Genomic DNA, 15,143 nt, shown 5'->3' with positions numbered 1-15,143 from the left:
AAGGAAAAAAAAAAAAAAAAGAAGGGAAAAAAAAAAAAAAAAAGAAATACTCCCACACTTCCGCCCGGCTGCCCGCCCCTCGCCGCTCCTGCTGCTGCGGCCGCCTTCTCCCGCAGGCTCCCCGCCCGCCCCTCGGCCGCTCCCCGTTGCCCTCACGGCCTCCCCAGCCCGTTCCAGCCGCGCTGCCGGCAGCTCAAATCCTGCTCGCGCCCCCCGCGCTCTCCCTCGCGGCTCCCCGAGCCCCCCCAGCTCTGCCCTCAGGAGCATCCCCGCACCCCGCCCGGCACACCTTGGAGCAGGTAACCCCGCCCACCCGCCTGAGCGCGCGCGCCATTGGTAGGCTGTCACGTCAATCAGGCGATATCGCTCTGCGATTGGTTAACTTGGCGGGGGCGGGCCCTGCATGGCGACGGGGTTCCCGCCCCCCCGCCCCGCTCGCGCGTGCGCACGGGGCTGGGGCGTCGCCACGCGGGGCTCCCGCCATAGCAACCGCTTCCTCCTCCTCCGGGCACGGCGGCCGTGACGTCGGCAGCGCTTCCGCCCGGCTCGCGCCCTCGCAGCTTCTCTTCCTGCCGCCGGAGCCCGCGCCGCGCCCAGACAGCCGAGGGAGCCGCCGCCGCCGCACCGCGCTCCGCCGCCCGCCCGCCGCGCCCCGCCGACGCCATGGTAGGCACCGCGCGCCGCCGGAGGGGCCTTCGGCTTCTCCGTCTCCCGCCTCCGCCTTCATCCCTGGGGGAAAAAGGGGGGAGGGGGGCGGCGGTACCGCCCGCCGCATCCCGACCGGCGCTCTGGCTGGCGGCGCCGCTGTGCCTGTCAGTATCGTGCCCCCTTTTCCTTCTCCTTCCCTTTCTCCCGGTCCTTCCCGTTCGCCTTTGAACTTGACGCGGCGGATCCGTTCTCCTCCCTTCCCCCCCGCCCCCATCCCGCCATGAGGCGACGGAAGGTTACTCCCACCCCGCCTTGAAGCGATGGAACTGTCCTCCCTCCTTTTCCTCCCCCCCACCGTAAGGAAATGGTACGCTCCGCGTCGCACTCAGGCGCTGGGGGCGGGCGCGTCCATTCGGCCCTGGCGGGGGGGGGGGTTGGTGAGGAGCGAGGGCGCGGCGGGAAAAGGCCGTGGGGAGGGGGGGGCTGCGCGCGGCGCCGCAGGGCGCGGCCGGGAGGGGACGGGGAGGAGGCGCCCCCGCCGCTCCCCAACACGGGCTGGGTGGGAGGGGGTCGCAGCCTCGCAGGAAGGCACCGGGCGCTGTTGGTGGGAGCCCGCCCTTCCCCCGAGGCCGGGGGCTGCCCACCTCGGGAGGAAGCGCGGCCGCCGCCTCGGTCCCGGCGGGAGCCATCTTCCTGCGGCCCAGGGGTTCGGGCCTGGCCTAGAAAGCGGCGGCGGCTCCGCGGGCAGCCGCGGCCAGCACGGGCCCTCCCAGGGCTGGCCCGGGCCCCCCGCCGCCGGGCCCGGCCGGAGCCCGCAGCGCTGGTGGCGGACAAAAGGGGGAAGCGGAACCCGAGGAGGGGAATCGCTGATAGTAAAAACCAGGGTGTCGCAGCGGCCGCTCGGGGAAGCTGAAATTTTGAGGTAGTTGCTGCAAGGACTTGAGTGTGGTTTTTGGTTTTTTTTTCTGTTTTGCTTCTCCGGACAGTGTTGAAAACATTTATCCAGAACATAACGCTGGAAGCAAAGAAACAAAAAAGTATTAAGGATCCGCACTGATTTGCTGGCTTTCAAAAGGAAAAAGTATCAGGGCTCTCCTTGCATAAATGGGGCAGAATAGACCAAACGCTTGTTCAGTTTCATGGTGGCTCATTCTGTTTGCTTTGCCTGTGCTCAGAGTTTGCATCCCTGTTTAACTCAGGAGATGGAGGTTGGCAAATTTGTCTCAATTATTAGCTCAGGCAGTTTTAACTGCTGCCCTGTTTTTGCTTGAGTCATGCACAAGCACTTGCCCAGCCACGCACACTTGCCTGGGCTATTTACCTGTATTAGAGGTGTTAAATATCGAGGCCTTCCCTTGGTATTTACCAGTAGTTCACTGACCATGTAGTATGTCCGGGAAATAAATTCTTGGTCCGTAGGGTGGCAGACAGGATGTACCACTAATGTCCCTGCTTTCTCCAACACTTAAGCTGGAGCATCTGTGGCTGGTCTGCAGTGTGGAGCAGAGCTGATGGGAGTTGCAGATGAAGCTGCTAAAAAGTCTGATGAGACTCGCAGCTCTTGTTTAAAAGAGGCTTGTCTCAACAAGCCAGCTACCACCTCTGCAGTATGCAAACCTAGTTAAGTGTGACTACTCAGCGTGTCAGGCTTCATCTTGCTTTGGAACCAGGGAATTCCCAAGTCAGTCAAAACTACTGTTTCTCATAGTGATCTCCTTTTTGCAACAGGGTTTAGGTTGGCTCTTTTGAGAGGCTGCAAATGAACTTGGTTTTGGGCAGAGTGGAGGCCTTCTGGCAAAGTAGGGTAGTGCCAGCAGGAGGGCATCCTTTGCTATCAAAAGAGCTTGGATTTTCAGCTTTTGTTGTCTTGCCACAACATTCAGTTTCTTTGCTACTGGATTGAATGAGTCCAGGGTCTTTGGAGTACCGTGCAAATGATTTTTCTTGGTTGTTAGTCAGTGCTATTCCCAGATCTGTGTAATTACAAGGTACGTATGCCTCATGTACAAGATAACAGCCTCATGACAATTGGTGCTGTTGATGTCTGGCATGTTCCTACTCGCCTTGGCAGAATCACTGTCAAGAGGCTCCTGCTGGGTGCAGGGGCTGACCTAAGCAATCCCATGTGAGTGTGCCTGTACAACCAGGACTTGCTTGTGAAGCTGTTCTCAGCCTTTTCCTCACCTGGTTGTTCAGTATTCACAGCAGTCTCCTCGGGAGAGGAGGATCCCTCAGGAACAAGTATCAGGGATGCCCAGAGCTGGCCTTCAAAGCCTGACTTTGAGGGTGACATTTAAGCTTTAGGTTGCTGTAGGTGCCTGGAGGGCCACAAGAAAATTCTTATAGGCACTTGGGCTCATAACAGCTGATTTGTGTGCTGAATGTGTTTCTGAGAGGCTTTGATTTTCTGCAACAGTCCTGTTACGCACCGGCTTCCACCTGCATTACCTTAAAAACTTCTATTTCAACACAGGAATGAGTGCTGCTCAAAACTTCTGCCCTGCTACTACTGACCACTGCAGTTCCTGTTTTTCAGTACTGTTGCTGGGATTGCCTTTTGTGGGTATTGCTTGTTCTGCCTACCTTGATAATTAAATTGGGAGTGAACTTCATGGTGGCTCAGAGAAGGAGATAATTTCCTCTTTGGCTAAAAGCTGAAGAAATGACCTTGAGGAATTCGAAGGATAAGTTTTTTTTCTTTTTTTTTTTTAATAATTGCTTTCCTACTCGTCTTGTCAATAACCTTTCTTCTGGGGGGGTTGGAGGAATAAAAGCTGAATAGAGTTTCAGTTCTTTCCTGCACACCTTCCCCCTCCAAAAGAGACCAAATAATGCAAAATAAAAACTTGAGTCTAGCTGGCAAGGTCTTTCTACAAGTGATATGCAGATGACTGTACTTCTTGCTGGTTTATGGTGTGCAAATAATGGCCTCTTATACAACAGTAGTAAAAGGCTGTTAGTTCTGTTTCCTGTCAGGCTTCAGATCCGAGTTGAAACCTTGGCCTTTCAGATGTACAGGCTGTCCCCTGTAAAGGGAGGTGTGTCTCTCTGTTCAGCTGTAGGCATCAGGGAATGTGGGCTTCTCCAGTCTCCTGAAGTCACTGGTGTTCCCACACTATTGCTGGTCTCTGGGGTGAAGTTAAAGTAGCTGCTCCTTGCATTGCTGCCATTCATGCTCAGTGAAGTGGGGATGTTAACATCAGATGTGTTTTCTTGAGTGCTCACCAAGCAGTATTTAATATCTTTATGGTTTTGACCACCTACATTTTCAGTGGGCTTGTTGGCCTTAGCTGACACCTTTCCAGAGGTGATTTGGCAAAACTTTCTTTCAGCCAGGCTGTTTCTCTCCCTTTCTGCTAAGTGCTCCCACAACTACCTTGCCTTAGTTTTCTCCTCAAGCTGCTGGTGATGGCCCTGGACATTCCACTGTGTGGCAGTGCAGGGGACAGCTCTGTCCCTGAAGGGTGCTGTCCCAGACCAGTTGGGTGGAAATAGGTTTAATTGAAAAAGCATTTATTGCAGAGATGTACTATGACACATTGGTGAGTCAGAGGGAAATGCCACATGGCTCCACAGGCAGCTCTGGCAGTGGCAGGGAATTTCAGAGGTAGATAGGAGGGAGGGTAAGCCAGGCATGAGGGAAACAGGGTTTGCTGAAGAAACTAAAAACCAAATACATGCCAGTAATGTGACCAGCAAACATGGGAGCACGGTGTTCTCACATCTGCCCTTGCAATTAAACAAGGCGTGCTTTAATACATTCTTGGTGTCAGATTCTGGAATACATTCTTGGTGTCAGATTCTGGAAAAAATTGATGATGCTTTTCCAAGAAGCAAAAGTTTCCACTTGAGTAGCTGTGGATAGTTCACCCTGATGTGTACAATGTTTGTGAGTGGTTCCCAGACAAAACAAGTCAAGAATTGTATCTTGGAATGTCTCTGGAGATAATGCATGCCCAGGCACCACTATGGAGAGTTCTTGGGCTCTAATCACAGGAGGGAAAACCAACAGTCTGAAATTCTTAAGACTTAAACTCAAATTTAGTCCTTCAGACTTGTCTTGAGGCAAACAAAGTCATTAGTTTAAGGTCTTAGCTGTCTTAGAGTTGAGGAAAACAAAGACTCTTCTTAGGTAAAATATTTCAAGTATTCAAGAAAAATACTGGTGCTCGCAGTATTCACTTCCTAACAAAAGAGAAGTTGAATTTCATTGTGTCAAAGTTGTGTTTTAGTGCAGGCTTGCTGTGAATCCAGTTTATCAGGTCCCTGACATGCCTCTCACTCCTGAAATGGCTTTTCTGTCTGTGGGGGTGTTCTTGAGAAAGCTTTGGGTTATTCTTCAGTCTTCCCCAATTTAGATTAAATTTCAGTTTGGCTACTTGGCAATGGAGACAAAATGTTGGGAGTTCTTAGTGGTGGCAGCTGGGTCTGGTTCCTGCAGAAGCTTGGAAGCTTGCTGGGCAGAAGGCTCCCTCTTTGGGCTGCGTGCTGGAGGGGAGGGCATTGTGCTCTCCCAAGGCTTCTGCAGAGCTCTGCACTTCAGGCAGGAGCGAGGCTCTCCGAACAAGAGCCGCTGTGTTCCTGCAGTGCCTGCTGACAAGGCAGTGAATGCAGTCCTCGCCTCAGGTCCTGCAGCAGGCTGTGTGACATCCACTGGGGACACTGCCAGCAGTGCCACGGGATAATGGGTGAGGGGCTCAGCCCCCAGCACGTGCTGTGTCTGCAGCAGCTGCATGGAGGTGCTGGGGAACAACTCAGTTGTGCTGACTGCCTGAGAGAAACTTGTTCTGTCTCTTCTTTGCTGAATGTCTCCTTGAATGTGCTGTCCTGGCATGATTTTCCCATTGGGTAATTGGATGGCTTGCCTGCTTGCTGCTGCCTTGTTGCAATTAAGGGTCTGTCCCCTACAGTGAAATGTCACCAGCTGGCTGGTGGTCATGGATCCCACAAGTGCCTGCAGTATGTGCTGCTCGCTGAACCAACCCCCATGTGCCAGTCCAGAGCTGGATAACTGCTTCCATCCTGGAAAAGGAACAGGACCAGCCTGGCTGCTGGAGCTCTACAGCGTTCAAGCCACAATGCACAAAATAATAACCAATGTGCTGTATTGAATCCTCTGAGCAGAGCCATATCTGGCCAAAGAAGGAAAATCCAGACTAACAAGTGTTTACTCTGTCATTACTGGCAGGGTGGAGGCTTCTCACCAGCTCTTCTTCTGGACAAGGCAGCAGACAGGAGGTTAAAATGTCGCTTGAGGACACGTATTTAGAGTCTGGAATTTCTCCTTGTTTCAGTGCTCTTAGCAGTCATCCTGTTGCTGTTCTACACAGAGTGGTTGCAGCTACCTTAAAACAAAAGCTGCCTGGGGTTTGAGTTTTTTCCTTTTTAAGTATGTTTGTGAAGCCATTTGTGGCTGGTACAGGCCCAGGGCTGAAGAGGGAGCCCTGCAGTTGGGACAGTAGATCCTGTTTTCAGAGGGAATTGGTTTGTTGCACTGTCTCATCTCAGCCCTTACTGTAACACAGCTATAGGGTGTTCTCAGATGGAACAAATCTGCATTGTCCCTGGCAACACAATGGCTGCTAATGTCAGCTTGTGTGATGAATCCAGGGGTTGTACAGCAGCTGTGAAAAGGAGTAGCACCAGCTACTAACAGCCTTTTGCTTTGGAAAGCTAAAAAATCCAGTTGTCACTATTGTCCCTTCAACTTCTGGTCATTTATCAGCTGAAGTTTTACAGTGAATTTTGAGTTTCTAGACTAAATACTTTCTACATTTTTGGAATCTGAACTGACTTGCCAGCAGTGTTCAGATTCTTTTTAAAGAAACCACTTGTCTCCTGACTTGGAGACATGTTTCTGGCTGCATAGTAGCACAAGCAAATGCACATGACTGCACAGTTTGCATCAACCTGCAGCTCTATTGCTGCTGCTTCTGGCTCTAAGCTGAGCATTGACCTGTGCTTTCAAAGTTAACATGACTTGGTGCAGGGGAATTATTTGTTGTAATGGTCAATCAAAGCTCAAGAATTGACAAAGGTAGAGGTAGGTGACGTGTACTGCTTTTTCATTATAAATAGTCTCATTTCCATGCCAGTGCAGACTTTCTGTGCATTTTCTAAGAACCTTGAGGGGGTTCGTGACTAAAACCCGAGTCTGCCACCCGTTGCCAGCTTCCGAGGTACCATTAGTTAGAAAGTAAACCTTGGGGAGGAAAAGGCTTCTCTTGCATTCACTGTGGATTTGTCCTTAGTGAGTGATGAAATAGCTGTAGTTGCTGCACTGTTTGCTTTATTAGGTTAACTTTGTGTTATTTAGAGTCTTCCCAAAGAGGCTCTTGCCCACAGCAAACACAGGGACAGGAGGAGGAAGACCTATTCCTCATTAGCTCCCAGTCACACTCTGACAAAGTGCAGCGTCTCTGTATGGAGGAGGTGACACCAGAATGAGTCGCTTTGAGTCCATGTTTGCACTGTAGCTTGAATTTATCCTGAAATAAGCTTTCTCCATGTACTTTCCTCACCTTATTGGTGATATGCAGAAGGATGGCTGCCTGCCACACAGCTGAGGAATGGTGACTGAATTGCTGTTCTCCTGTCCCAAAGTGCAAGCAATTCTGCATAGGTTACCACTTACAGGCTGACCATGCATTGTAAATCTAGAGAGAGATCAAACTGTATTTAGGTAAACCCTGAGAAAGCACTGCTCTCCACCCTAAAGAAAAGCTGTCTCAGATTGCTGATGTATGAGATTGTCCTGGTTTGCTGTGACCAGCACTTGGGAGCTCTAGATGCCAAACTCCATGGTAATGGATTCTGCCAGCTGTGCCACCTCTCCTCACTGGGTTAGCTGGCTATGCCAGCCACCCAGGGTTACATGAGGAGGGATGTTGGAAGAAAGAGGAGAATCTGGGCTTATCTGAGGTCCTCTGTGGTAGGCACTGGTCAAGGCTTTAAAAAAAACCCCACACATTAAAGTAGGTGTCCATTCCATAACCATCTCTCAAGGACAGCCTGAGCTCTGAGCAGGTCCCCTGCACCTCTGTCCCCCTGGTTTTGCAGCTGAACTCTGCTGTTCCTTCAAAATGCAAAAGAAATCCCTTGAGCTCACATTTTGAGGCTGAAGATAAATTTTTAAAAAATGAAAAACAGCCTTTAGCCTTTTTGAGTTGTGTATCTCACCTGCTGCTGTACCCGACTGTTGGTAGTGCTGACTGTGCTCACAGCCGTGACGTGTTGTGGTTTACACAGAGGGAGGAAGGCAGTTTTCCTCCTGATAGATGGATATGAGTAATGTCATTTGAATTTGGAAGACACAAAAGCAGTGAGGGAGGAAGCAGGATTCTAAAGGAATCTCATTGTTTATACTGTGTGTAGCATTTTGAGCAGATAGAGTTGTTCAGTACTGGACAGGCTTCCATTTGGTCTTTACTGCTCTGGCCATGATGTCCTTCCAGCAGTGCCTGCTGGCTTCCCACATTTGCAGTATTCACTCTTGCACAGCTGCTTTTAAACTCTCCAACTTGGTGCAGTCTGAGAACAAAACTCAAATGTAAATGCTTCTACTTCCCACTTTTTTTCTGTCTCATTCCCAGAAAAGCATCAGACTGAAAATGCAGTTCAGCCTTTTGTCATTCTTGCTAGGTCTTGTCCTCTTTATTCTGTGCAGCTGCTTTTGACTTCAGATTGATAATGCTGCATGTGCACCTCTTATTCCAGCTTACACAGGGGAATACGATACCACTCACTACAACTTCCCAGCTGACTCCAAGGTGGGGGAGAAGTGTTGAGAAGGGTTGAGCTTGCTTTAAAAGCTGCTGGAGTAGGTGCTGAGAAGAACAGACTTTAACTGTTAAGACTTGCAAATTCTCTGTTTGAAATACTGAATTCAGAGCAACTTCCCAAAGTTGGTTTGTTCAGCTGAAAACTACCACTGCAATCCCAGTACCCCACTACATTTCCCTTGATCTCTAAACTAAGTCCATGTGACAGGTATGGAATTTGGCCAGTTTTACCTCTGTTCCTAAAGCTCCCAGCAAGCATGCTGGAAATGGCTGGGAAACTTTGAACAGAAGATCCTTGTGGGCTTGTCCAGCCAGCCTGAAACGGGGAAGAAAATTAAGCTGCTGTAATGCCAAAGGATCTGCCACAACTGAATCTCAGAGAACAAGGGGTTGGCATGCCTGTAAAACTCCTCCAAAACAATGTTCTGGTGTAAGTGGGATTGTGCCTTCTTTGGAATAGTTTTTGGGTTGGCAGCCTGCTGTGGGCAGCAGCCAGACTCCAGATTCTTTACTTGGCTTTGGAAGAGAGGGGCTGCAGCCTTTTCTGATGAGGCTCTCATGCCACGAGTGACTATTGCAAGAATCTATTGTCTTCTAGCCTTGTATTGAAGGCGGTGCCATAATGTAGCTGGGAAAATGAAGGGTGGAAGGCCTGAAGGTGTTTGCTGTGGTCTTTGCAGGCCTCCGGAGTACAAGTGGCCGATGAGGTGTGCCGTATCTTTTACGACATGAAAGTGCGGAAGTGCTCCACGCCGGAGGAAATCAAGAAGAGGAAGAAGGCCGTCATCTTCTGCCTCAGTCCAGACAAAAAGTGCATTATTGTGGAGGAAGGCAAAGAGATTCTGGTGGGAGATGTCGGAGTGACAGTCACCGACCCTTTCAAGCACTTTGTGCAGATGCTTCCCGAGAAGGATTGCCGCTATGCCTTGTATGATGCAAGCTTCGAGACCAAGGAATCCAAAAAAGAAGAGCTGATGTTTTTCTTGTGGTAAGCCACCTTCCCAACTCTGTCATTCCTAGCATGCAGTCCAGGCTCTGTGGGTGAGGTCTCTGAGTGTTTGTATAGCCCAGGCTGGGAAAATGGCAGGCTTAAAGTGAGCTGGGCAGCCTGGTGCCTGTATTCTGGAGCCATGAGGTGTTCCACTGTCCGTGGTGGGTAGGATACTGCTTCTGTCCAGGGTGGATAATCAGTGTCACTAATTTCACTCTCTGTGGTGTTTCCCACTAGGGCACCAGAACAAGCACCTCTCAAAAGTAAGATGATCTACGCAAGCTCCAAGGATGCAATCAAAAAGAAGTTTCAAGGTATGTAATACAACTAATGTTCCTAACTCTGCTGTGTCCTGGACTACGCAGCAAGGCTTAATTAGTTTAAGTATTGGAGTCTTTTTTGTTGTTGTTGTTTTTTTGAGATACTAGTGAGAAGTGAAGTGTCAGGTGACAGAGCTAAAATGAGCTCTGGCACAAATTTACATTATCTGACAAAATTTCAGAGGCACTAGGACAGTGCTCAGGACAAGAGCAGGTTCTGCAATGTGTGATGGACCATATGGAGCAGCACATTGCACCATACAGGCTAGAAACCATAAGATTCATAACACGGCACTGGGTTTTGTGCAGAGCTGCCTCAGTGGCAGAGCACTTTCATCCCTGTGTCTGTTAAATTGCAGTCTCATAAACTTACTATGGTGTAGTAAGCCAGTCTGGCTGATAGCCAGGTAGCACTCTTGAGCTCCTCAGGCTGCACTGGGCCAAAATCTTGCACTGTGCAAGACTGACAGGATCTTTGTGCAGCGGTGCCAGCCTTCACAGGATGGCTCGCCCAGGGACTGGAACTGCCATGGGAAAATGTTGTGTGCTGCACATGTGGAATTTGAGAACAAGAAATCCCGAGGAAATTCTGCTTTCCACCATGTAAGGCAGACATGGGCTGGGCTCTCCAGCCTTAAAAAGGAAAAGAAAGCACTGTTGGTAGCCTAGCTCTCAGTCTCTGCCTCTCAGGTTTGTAGTGTGATGCTTTCAGCCACCTCTGCAGAGGCAGCAGGAGCTGAGAGAGCCCTCTCCATGTGCTTGCCTGGAGCTCCCTCCCCTGCTGTATCCAGGGCAGCACAAGAAATGAGGGATTTGCTCTAAGAGCCTGCTATGAAAGGCCAACAGCCTGAGCACTGAGCTAGTGACAAATTTCTGCCTTCGTGTCCCTTCAGTGACATTTGGTGTGCAGCCAGATGTCTCCTGGGACGTGTCAGGGAAAAACCATCAAATTCCCTAAGCTAAGGCAGGACTTGTCTGCTTGAGTGACTGGATTGCTTCTTCTAATATTACTACCAGGTATGTTTCTTTGATTGCTTACCAGCATGTTGAAATACTGCATTATTGAGTGTTTTGCCTCTTTTTTTAGGCATAAAGCATGAATGCCAAGCAAATGGGCCAGAGGACCTGAACCGAGCTTGCATTGCTGAGAAGCTAGGAGGCTCCCTAGTCGTAGCTTTTGAAGGAAGTCCCGTGTAGATGTCATACAGTGCCACAACTCTACAAGCATTCCATGTTTTAATAGATCAGTTATATAAAGCAAACATTCTAGGCAAGGGTTTCACTAACAGTAGGGAAGCTGTCTTGTAGAATAAAGTAGATTTTGGAGATGTAGCTCGTATGTACAAATGACCCTAAATAAATCAAATTAAGGATTTATCTTGGTGTATTAATATTTGCATTGGTTGTCCAGCCCAGTACTGTCCCCAATGGATTAACACTAAAGGTCTCTAAAAATTTGAACAGTGTATCATGAAAAGGGGGAGAGGTGAGAACAATCTGGTTCCTGTTCTTGCTTTTCCAAATAGTAACAAGCAAAATTCAAAAACTTTCCCCTTTAACCGTTCAAGGGAAAACTTAAAACCTGTAGTTTAACTTCAGCTGAAGCAACCTGTGAGCACCAAACCTTAGTGCTTCCAGTTGCAGAGCTGTGCTAAAAAAGCCTAATTATGAAGCTAGACATAAAACAGACACACTTTTTCTGGAGAAGTAGTCCTAATCCACTCTCTTGTAAACTCACAGTGCAGTAATAATATTTAAAGGTTCACTTGTTCTGTAGGTTCAATTTTCTTGTTATGAAGTGTCTTGAGGTCTCTTTCCTCCTGAGTGATTCTATAGAAATTGCTTTTTCTGTTGACACAGTTTAATTTAGAACTACCTTTCTCTAATATACACTTACTAGTGGATCAGATGCTTCTGAGGCTTTTATAAATGCAGATTCTTACATCAGAGCTCTCCAGTTATGGGTAGTAAAATGAAAAGGAACCACAACTTTAAAAATGGTATTTTCAGCCCCAGTCTTTGGTCACTTGGTCCATTTGTCCATAATTACTATTGATTTAACTTAGTAGAACCAATCAGCCTGACTAATATGGCTTGATCTGGGCTTTTTGTCTGTTAGCTTCTTTAATTCTGTAGAAATGCATGGAAATATCACCTACTAGAAAGTTTGACCTGAAATGCCTTTTGTATGGGGGGTAGAGAACATTCCTGTGCCAGCTACAGAGATCTTAAAAGCTTCCATGTTTCATCAGTGGTTGATTAAAGCTGTTTCCTTTGTGTAATGTGTACATGGGAGTTGCATAGAGTTTTCTTGTATGTCTGTAGAGAAAAAGAAAAAAAAAAACAAAACCCTTAGCCTCCAGTGCATTACTGTGATATGTTCTGTGCGTGCCAAATTTGAACAGCCTAAATAAATGGGCTTTCCCTCCCCTGGGTCAGTGACTGATTGCTCTCCAGCCTCGGGATCAGCCCTCCTGCAGGGGGCTGGCACTGCTGGATCTGGGTAAGCACTTAGGGAGCTGCTGTGCCTTCTGCAGCCGCTGCCCTGCTCTGCTCTGGGGAGCAGGAGTGGGGGAAACAGGCTGGAAGGAAGAGCTGGTGAAGCTGGAGGGATCTGGGGGAAAAGCAGGTTTGTCTCTGCAGCGTATTCCTCTCTTTGGCTCTGCATCCCCCTGCTTGCTGCAGGCTCCAGCTCCCAAACAGCACCTCTCTCTGCCTTAAGGCTTTGGGCCCAAATTCCCATTGCCTGGGGCTGTCCTGGGAGCCATCTCCCTGTTTGCAGCCTGAGCCCAGGAGCCCAGCCATGTGTTGGTTGTTCTGCACTGCCTGTCCTGTGAGGGCAGAGGGAGCTTTCTCTGGCCAGGCCCATGGAGCCCAGGCCCTTCCTCCCTGAGCTGTTCCCAGCTGTGCAGGGACAGAAAGCTGCTGTGTCCCCTCGGCTCCTGGCAGAGCAGTGCCAGCGCTGTGCTGCTGTGTCTGGGGACCAGGGCAATAATGGGCCATTACCTAACTCAGCATGTGCCCTCTCTGGCCAGGCTCAGTGGTTAAAACCCTTCATTAAAGACAGGCATTGACTGACTGCTCTGACTTGGCACCCACACGGGTCACAGGGCTGGGAGCACAAGGTTCTCTGATGCAGAGGGACCCATTGGAGTGCAGCTTCCTGATTCTGAGCAAAGCACACTGGCCTGGATTCTGCTGGGGCTTCTAGCCTGTCTTTCACTCAACTGGGGCCTCACCCAGGTGTGTAATGATCCTCATAAACAGCTCCTCCTTGCCCAGGTGTCTGCAGTACTGATCTCTGTCCAAAGTCCACCTGGAGATAAGGAAACCAGTGTGACACACTGGGAGTGGTGCTGCCTGACAAACAGGCAACTCCTAGCCAAGATCCAGCTGATAGCTGGTGCCTCCAGGCTGCAGGCATCTTTGGTGATGCTGTGGACACTTCTGCCTGGGATTTCCTTCTTTGGTCAGAAAATGGAGCAGGAGACACTGCAAAAGAGGAAGGATGTCAGACCTGTGAGGTAGGAGAGCATTTCCCGCAATGTGAAAGCCCTTGGATCAGGGACTTGGGGTCAAAGTACCTTAGTCCCAGAACTGAGTGATAAGAGGTGACACTTTCGGCCTTGGCTGGGTGTGGTGCTATAGCTTCAGCCCATTGGAGAGCTGAAGGACCCTTGAGGACCCTCACAAGAAGCTCCAAAGGGTGTTGATCCTTGTGCTCCAGAACTAACCTTAATCCTCAGCGCTGCAGTGCTGTGGGCTTGTCCACATCGTGGGGTTTGCTGGCCAAACTTCCCCTCTCAGGGTTGTTCTGCTTTTTGAGAGGATGAAACTCTTGTGGCTGTTTTTAAGATTTCTCCTAAATCACCCAGACCTTCTGAAAAGGCAAGACAAGAAGGGAGTGGCAGCATGATGAATGCTTCCTGTAACTTGGCTGGTTGCTGGTGGGAGAAATCACTTCCTAACAGGGGCACATGAAGAAAAAGGTGAAGAAGTTCAGCTAAGGGAGGCGGCTCAGTCACACAAGCTCAGCAGGACTTGCTCAGGTAGTGTGAACATTTTGAAGTACACATGCAGGCAATTGTTTCCCAAAAGCCATTTTTGGTCATTTGGCCCGTGAGAAGATGAGAACAGGAAATGGAGACTGATAATTCAAGCCGAAGTGCAAACAGCAGGCAGTGTAAATGTAATTTACAAGGAGGGTTAAATTGAGTGTCTTCAACTGTGCCTTGATAAGCCCAGGTACCCAGGCTGAAAGGTAATTCCAGGCATAGCTGAATCAGCAGAAGGATCCAGTGTTCTTATTCCGAGTCACTCCAGCTGAGCAACTTCTTGATCTTTATCAATAAAGGTACCTGCCTGCAGTGCTGGGGCTGCTCTGAGTCATGGGCTGACAAGCACCAAGCCTGGGTGGCTCTCCTGGAGGAAAGGAGGTGACTCTGGGTGGGCACATGGCAAAATCCCACCCGCTGTGGGGAAAGCAGGGCTGGCCAGGCCTCAGCTCCGTGTGCTCTTGGGCAAGGTGTGGCTTTCTCTGGCCTCTCAGGATGTGCTTCACCTTCCATCAAGGTGCCAGGGGAATTAAAACATGGCAACAGTACCATTCCAGGTGTAAAAAAGTCCAATTAATTCTTTCCGCAAGAGTTTTTTTATTTCAGCTTTGCTTCACACGAACAATCCTCCTCTCTGTTCCTAAAACAGCCAGCTGGCTGTTGTGTGCCAGCAGGGCATCGTGTGCCCTGGGGCTGGGGACACTGGACCTGCTCTGGGGCAGCCTTTGGAGCACCACTGAAGCCAACCTGCTGCTGTGGGAGGCTGGGTTATCTGCTGTCTGTGCACAGCAGCTCACAATAAAGGAAAGAATTGTTGCAAAAGCAAAAAAGTGCAAAACCAAAGGAACTGCGTCATTTCCCGGCACCTGCAGCCGCAGGGCCCTTCCTCCCCGTGGCTCCTGGGGGTGAGAGCCACCCTGCCACGCTCCACAGCTCCCTGCAGCCTGGGGCTTGGGTGGGGGTTTTGTGCAATCCTGACACAGTGCAGCCATTCCCTCGCTTTTGGGGAGCTTCCATCCACCTGCTCAGGCACGCTGGGCTGGGGCAAGTGCCATGCTGACAGGCCGAGGTCACCAGTGGCCCTTGATTCATGTGTTCCTCTACATGTGCCACAGAGTCCAGGAACATAAACCACAGGCTAACCCTGGCTGTAGGGCAAAGGTCTGCTTCCTTTGTCCCTCTAGGATGGGGAGAGCAGCCCTCTCTGCCACCTGTGCTGGGACAGGGAATGGGGGCAGGGGTGGCTCTCAGCTCCCCATTTTCTTCGCCCTTTTTCTTACCTGGTCCCGGCTGAGTCACACACAGCCCTCCCCCACCTTTCATCATGGCCCCAAAAGCCACAGTGCTG

The 15,143-nt window shown here is 50.0% G+C and overlaps 1 protein-coding gene across 1 annotated transcript; it reads left to right on the top strand.

Moving 5' to 3' along the window:
- Positions 1-455: 455 nt before the first annotated feature.
- DSTN (destrin, actin depolymerizing factor) lies at positions 456-12,174 on the top strand. The gene is made up of 4 exons (XM_038131679.1): positions 456-666; positions 9,110-9,417; positions 9,658-9,734; positions 10,828-12,174. The coding sequence occupies exons 1-4, from the start codon at positions 664-666 to the stop codon at positions 10,935-10,937; spliced, it is 498 nt and encodes a 165-aa protein (XP_037987607.1). The 5' UTR covers positions 456-663; the 3' UTR covers positions 10,938-12,174.
- Positions 12,175-15,143: the final 2,969 nt, after the last annotated feature.

Source organism: Motacilla alba, chromosome 3 (assembly GCF_015832195.1).
Source record: "Motacilla alba alba isolate MOTALB_02 chromosome 3, Motacilla_alba_V1.0_pri, whole genome shotgun sequence".
Classification (NCBI taxonomy): Eukaryota; Metazoa; Chordata; class Aves; order Passeriformes; family Motacillidae; genus Motacilla; species Motacilla alba.
This window is presented reverse-complemented; position numbering and strand designations above follow the sequence as displayed.

Coding starts and splice junctions, on each gene's coding strand:
- DSTN (XM_038131679.1), top strand. Junction 9,418..9,657: donor GAGCTGATGTTTTTCTTGTG/GTAAGCCACCTT, acceptor GTTTCCCACTAG/GGCACCAGAACAAGCACCTC. Junction 9,735..10,827: donor AATCAAAAAGAAGTTTCAAG/GTATGTAATACA, acceptor CTCTTTTTTTAG/GCATAAAGCATGAATGCCAA.